The sequence below is a fragment of the Enhydra lutris genome, unplaced genomic scaffold, assembly GCF_002288905.1.
Source record: "Enhydra lutris kenyoni isolate GAN:26980312 unplaced genomic scaffold, ASM228890v2 scaffoldscaffold2, whole genome shotgun sequence".
NCBI classification, from domain to species: Eukaryota; Metazoa; Chordata; class Mammalia; order Carnivora; family Mustelidae; genus Enhydra; species Enhydra lutris.
In genome coordinates this window covers 99309113-99315203 of record NW_019154086.1, presented here as the reverse complement: position 1 = coordinate 99315203, position 6091 = coordinate 99309113, and the positions used below count along the sequence as shown (strand labels likewise).

Below are 6091 nucleotides of genomic sequence, written 5' to 3'. Positions count from 1 at the left end.
AGAGAATCATCTGACTTTTCCATTCTTTTTTTTTTTGATATTCAAATAACTCAATTTTAATAAGATCCTCTACACACACACTTCCTACTGAAAACTGAAAGAGCACAACAAAAAAAATTTTATTACAATGTCAGAAAACCAGAGAATCTAGTGTATGTACCCACCCTAATTTTGCTCTAACCAAACCACCCAGAGTTTTCTTGTATTCCTTCTGCACAAGTTACTTGGCTTCCAATTTTTAATATTAGATCTTATCTTAATGACTTCAGGTCTCTCAAACACACAGGCAACTTTCAAAACCTATTAGTGCTTCCTTAGGTCAAATCAAAGGGTGCAAGTATACTGAAGTCATCCAAATGCAAACTACAGGATTCCTCACAAATTACTGGCATCACAGTAAAAAAAAAAAAAAAAAAAAAAAAAAAAGATTAAAATAACCCCTTATAATATCACAGATTATCAAAATATTAGTTTGCCCTAACATAGAGCAGCCTTCCAAGCTGCTGCAAAATGATCCTAAAATCACTAGCAGAAAGAAATAGTTCAAGAATAAAAGTCTGTTTACATTGGCTCCACGTCATAATTATTCTCCATGCTGGTTTCCTCAGCAAGATCTTTGTGATACAAGCAATAATGACAGCGACATCTGAATCTTTCCACTCTCATTTCACCATCCTCTGTTTCCTTCTGCTGTAGATCTTTCTGAAGCTGAGACCCCAGGTTTAGGTAGCGCTGGTACTGAATCATTCGAATCATCCTTGCCATCCTTTCCTTCCGGGCTGTTAACACGGTCCTCACTCCAGTCCTCCTCCCACTGCTGCTGAGGATACGCTCCACCAGCCCCTGTGGTTTCCTCTCTCTGCCTGGCTGCTGAGACGGATACTCTGGCAGAGGGGAAGGGAGGATGATACTAGAGTCTAGGGTCAATTTACCAAGGTTCTTGGTTAATACTTCGGAGATCGTTTGAGAGGCACCTGAGCTTTCCTGGGAATCCTCTTCATTGGGTGTCTGAGATGATCCCAGAGCCCAGGTTGGGTAAAGTTGCTCTGGCGAATCCATTGGAAGCCTAATGACAGACCGAGGCTCCTCCTAGATCTTTGGGGTCCGGTGGGAGGTGATGCTCAGGACCCAACTTGCTACAAAGTTGCCTGGCAAGAACTTAACAGCCCAGAAACAGGGAGAAAAACCCAAACTTCACCAAACGGCTGAGATGCAAGAGAAAAATCAATCCTGACTTTTCTATTCTTTCCTGGCCGGTAGACACAGAGTCCAGTTGGTGGCTTGTCTAAGGCATACACTTCTTATCTTTAAAGGACTAGCATGCTATATGTGCATGTCCCGATAGAATATAGGTATGTTAGAGGTGGATGGGTTTCTTTGAAGTTTCCCTCTCTGTCCTGTACATTCCTTATTTATTACAAGGGGCTCTCCTATTGTCATCTGTTTTCTTTTGCTGCCTGGTGGGCCTCTGCAGAAGTATTTCCTGCTCAAGTTCTCTCTTGGCCTCACTTTAAAATTTTTGTATTTAAAGCTAACTCACTCTAAGCTCTTTTCTACACAGTAAACATGCATACACCACATCTTGCAAATACAGTTTGTCCTTCTGACGCAAATCCCAGGATTGCATTTTGGACTACATGCCGGGTGTCTCTGGTTGGCTATCTTGGGTTGGATTTCTCCAGTGGCAGATGCTAAGACAAGGATTTGAGCATAACTAGTTTATTTGGGAGGTGATTCCAGGAAACCACCACAGGGAGTGGGGAGGGGAGATAGCAAAGGAAAGGAAGGTATTAAAGAGCACTCTGTCGCAGGTTACTGCTGTGTGTGGCTGGGGTTTAGCTCTGTTGGGTGATATGGTAGAACTGGCTTCCAGAGTTGTTGCCCTCAGTCCCACTACCAGGGTGAAGGAACTGGGATTTTTCAGTCACTGGTTGAGGACTGCCTCTGGGGTGCATTAAGTCTTTGGCATTTTGGGCCTGCTGCCTTGTGGTCCAAATGGGCTATAATGTGCAGAGATTACCTCTGGGAGAGAGTGGCTCTTGCTTGAAGTTGAAAGCCATTAGCTGGGGAATGCCTATCACAACTACTTAACTGATCTCAGTGTGGTCATCCTCGTTACCTCATTTCTTTTTGTGTTGACATAATTCCTCCTCTTATTACCTCTGTCTGTCAGACATCACCACTCCGCAGCCACTAGGACTTGAATTTACTGCGTTATCCCCATTGTTCCAGTGAGGAAGCTGAGGCTTGGAATGTTCACATGATTTGCCCATTGTCACATGGCTGCTTAGTGACAGACCTTTCCACCGCTGTCCATAGCAGGGTGTCCCAGGGATGAAAAGAGGCCGAGGCTACGTGGCTTGCACAAAGTCACTGACCTGATCTAAGGCAATAGGGGTCACATTCCAGTAGATTTCTCTCTGGGCTTTTTGTTTCTAAACTTCCTGTTTAGTTGCACCAGCTAGTTGTAGTACTAGTTTGCTGTAGTGATGTAGATGGTTTAATTATTCTCCTGCCACCAATTCTAATTAGTTCTAAAACTTATACAAAGTACATACACTCTCTACAGCTTATTTTTCTCATTCAGTGAATTTGGGGGATCCCTTGAACCCTAATAGTGTGAGACAAGAGATTTGATTTTTTTTTTTTTTTTTTTTGGGTAAGGATTTGTGCTTCAGGCCAGGTATGAAGGAAAAACTCCACCTTATTTATATTTAATATAGAGCATGGTTTGGGTAGCCTTTGTATGTCAAGCAGAAAATATGGTAGACCTTCTCAAAATATCCACAGGCATGTCCTTTGTCTTCTTGTGTGAAGACTTTAAAGTGTCACAGGAATAGCTACTGATGTGGCTAACTAGGGCCAAGAGCGGTAAAGACTGTGAAACATAATGTACTGGAGATAGCATCTCTGGGAGGAACACACAACTGCATTCTTCTGTTCTTGCGTGAGTCCCTGCAGGTTGTCAGCAATCTGAGGGCAACATCTTTTCTTAGGGCAAGCTAAGATATTCACTGTTTCCCCAGAGTGGGTATCAAATTATCTGGAGTGTAAGGAATACACAATGGCAGAGATTTTATTTCTAATGAGCAGAGACTGGAAACACATTTGGAAGTCTACCATGATGTTTCTTTTCCTACCTCAATCTAGTGATCTCATTGGGTTGAATTCTCTGTGGTTTGGCACTAAAGTCTTTTCATTCCCATCTTCATCTTTCCAATTTGCTGACCCATTTTATGGTCTACATCTCTCCTTCTAAGTTCTTGCTCCTTTTCATCATCTTGATTTCTCATCTTGTATTCAACCTGTTGCAAGCCCCCTCCAGTCTTTTTCTCCACTTAGTTTTATAAAACCGAGTAGTACGTGTGGCAACTAGGGGCTTGGAATGAAGAGAGACTGACAAACCTCTCCAAGCCACGCTAAGTGGTTTTCCTTTAAGGCTTCTATGCTCTTCCTAAATATCTGATAATAAATGGAAGAAAATCTTTGTAGAGCAGTTAGGGAAACTGAGGTGCCAATGATACAATTGACTCAGTTGGGGGTTTATGACATTGGTGACCAAAAGAACAAACTTCAAGTCATTTGATTTTTATTGTCATCTTTGATCCTCTAAGGTGACTCTTCCCTCTAGAGCAGAGGTCAGCAGTTTACAACCCATGGGCCAATTTCTGCTCACCACTCGTTTTTGCGATTAATGTTTTATCAGCATACAGATACACCCACTGGTTTACATATCAACTATGCCGGCATTCCTGTTAGAGCAGCCATGGTCAGTCACTGCAACAGAGATCTTCTGAGCTGCAAAGCCTAAAATATTTACTTTTTGGTCCTTTGTAGAAAAGGTTGGCTGACACCAGAAGGTGAGGATAGCTTTGAATTTTTTGGGCTTGATATTTCTCATAATTGACTCAAGAAATATGGTCCAAAGTCTAACTGAAGCTTCAGAGACCTTCAAAAAATTCATCTATTAGCAACTGTTTTCCATTATTGTATCATTCAGGGTTCTCCAGAGGAACAGAAGCCATAGATGTAGCATCTTCTTCTTAGTCCAGACAGGAGCAGTAAGATAACTTGGACCATTGCGGGATTGGGAGATCTAGACTCTGTGATGGTTTGTGCTCCAAGGAACCAAGTCCAGAAGCAAGGCTGTTATTGTGATCCCAGAAGTGATGACACATCAGTCCTCACCTAGTCTGAGTGAAGGACGTAGATCCCAGGCAGGGTCAGCTCCATAATTCATGAACCTCATGTAGATGAACCTGCTGGCCATTGTTTAAACAACAAACAAAACACACACACAAAAAACAACAAACCTGTGAAGAATTTCAAGATGGCAAAAACAGAGTTAAAACAAGCACAGGGCCCATGACACAGGGCCCAGAGCAAATGCCCAGGCCGCATGCCCAGGAGGCCAGCCCTGAGCCTCGGACTTTGGAGCTCAAAGAGACATCAGAGGCCACCTATTCATAGTTTATGACAGTTGCACGTTGAAAACTGGCCACGCCACACTTCTCTGCTGATGACCTGGAGTGGGAGTACAGCCCACTTTGGCAGCTGTGGAGAGGGGCCCCACCAGGATTGCATGCTTCTCAGTTTTGGCCTGAGTTGCTGGATTGCACACTTTCTGGATCTGAAGAGCATATCTGGTTCCACAGCTGCATGGCTCCAGCCTCCTCACCAGCTCTCCCAGTACCTGGCTGTTATTTTTAGGTGACTGATTGTGGAGAGGTTTGACTTGTAATTTTCATGCCTGAGGCTTGAGTTTCACAGGAAATGTTTCAGAGAATTTAATACAATACAACACATACACGTTAACAAGGGCAGATTGATTGTGTTCTTGTTGCCTGACCATTAGGAATTTCTATTCTTAGTCTTTTTCTCTTTTCACTGCTCCTTCCTGACTCTCTTCCTCCACCTCCAGAGTTCCTCATTGTGCCAGTTCCCGAGCCCTTCACTGTCACACAGATTTCCTTTCCCTCCCCTGCTGCCAACCCCACTGGTTCTCCACGATGAATGAAGTTGTGTGGTTGCCAACTTCCTCCCAATCTTTTCCAGACTCCTTTCTCCTTTATTCTTTGCTCTGATCAGATTATCCTCTTACTTTCCAGACCTTGAATCTAAGGACTGACTTCCTCCCTCTGTCCCCTTGAACTCATTACACCATGCAGCTCAGACTTAACCTTGGCTCCTGCCTTCCCTGCCTCGGTGGTTTTCCCAACCTTCTGTTCAGTCTTCCATCTTCATTAGATTTGCTCAAGTGTCAGGAAATAATGGACTGGCCAGTCTGAATGCCTTAGCTCCTTCATTTTTGTCTGAGTGGTAATCACCCTCCGATCCTTTAGGATCTCATTTAGTTTATATGTCAAACCCTTCCGTACTTCTTGAGGGGAGAATCATCTGCTCTACACTCCCTGCCTCAGGTTAAAAAGAGAAACTGAGCTCATGGTATATGCATGATCTGTCTGCATTGGGAGGTCCAGTGAGGAAGAATGGAAGTTAAACCAAGTAGTGGTGTAGACACAATGTGGTACTATTAGTTGAGGTCAACTTGGTCATGGTATTAGGTGGCTTCAGGGTGGGCAGGTGCACAACTCATAGAGAATGCACCATTGAACAAGCTGTCCTTTGCTCAGAACAACAATGTATATCTATAGTCATTGACAATGCATCAAATGCCTGAATTTGTTTCATATCCTCTTGAGTTATGAACACTCGTGAGAACTGTGCTTGTGATCAGAAGCCACTTGACCGTAGTTGCTACAATTCAGCTCTCAGAAATGTGGGAATTGGGCTTAAACATTTAGTTTGATATTTGGTTCTATATACCTTTTGTGCTAGACTATAGCCTTTATTTTCTTTCTATCCTTTTCTCTCTCTCTCATCCAATTCATTAATAGATGGACCAATTATTTCTTCATAAAGAAAGAATATGTTTTTATTTCAGGCTTATTAACTATCTTCCAGCCATGATTTTCATCACCTCCTAGGTGTATGGACAGTGGGTAGTGAGTAACTGATTATTTTTTTTTTAAGATTTTATTTATTTATTTGATAGACAGAGACCACAAGGAGGCAGAGAGGCAGGCAGAGA

General features: G+C 42.8%; 1 protein-coding gene across 1 annotated transcript; it reads right to left on the bottom strand.

The window, feature by feature from the left end:
• Positions 1–561: 561 nt before the first annotated feature.
• Positions 562–1059, bottom strand: LOC111147229 (developmental pluripotency-associated protein 3-like). Its single transcript, XM_022503130.1, has one exon. It carries the CDS (start codon positions 1057–1059, stop codon positions 562–564), a length of 498 nt encoding a protein of 165 aa, XP_022358838.1.
• Positions 1060–6091: the final 5032 nt, after the last annotated feature.

What these genes read in the sequence shown, in the direction of transcription:
- LOC111147229 (XM_022503130.1), bottom strand. Translation starts at nt 1,059, where the DNA reads ATGGATTCGCCAGAGCAACTTTACCCAACCTGGGCTCTGGGATCATCT.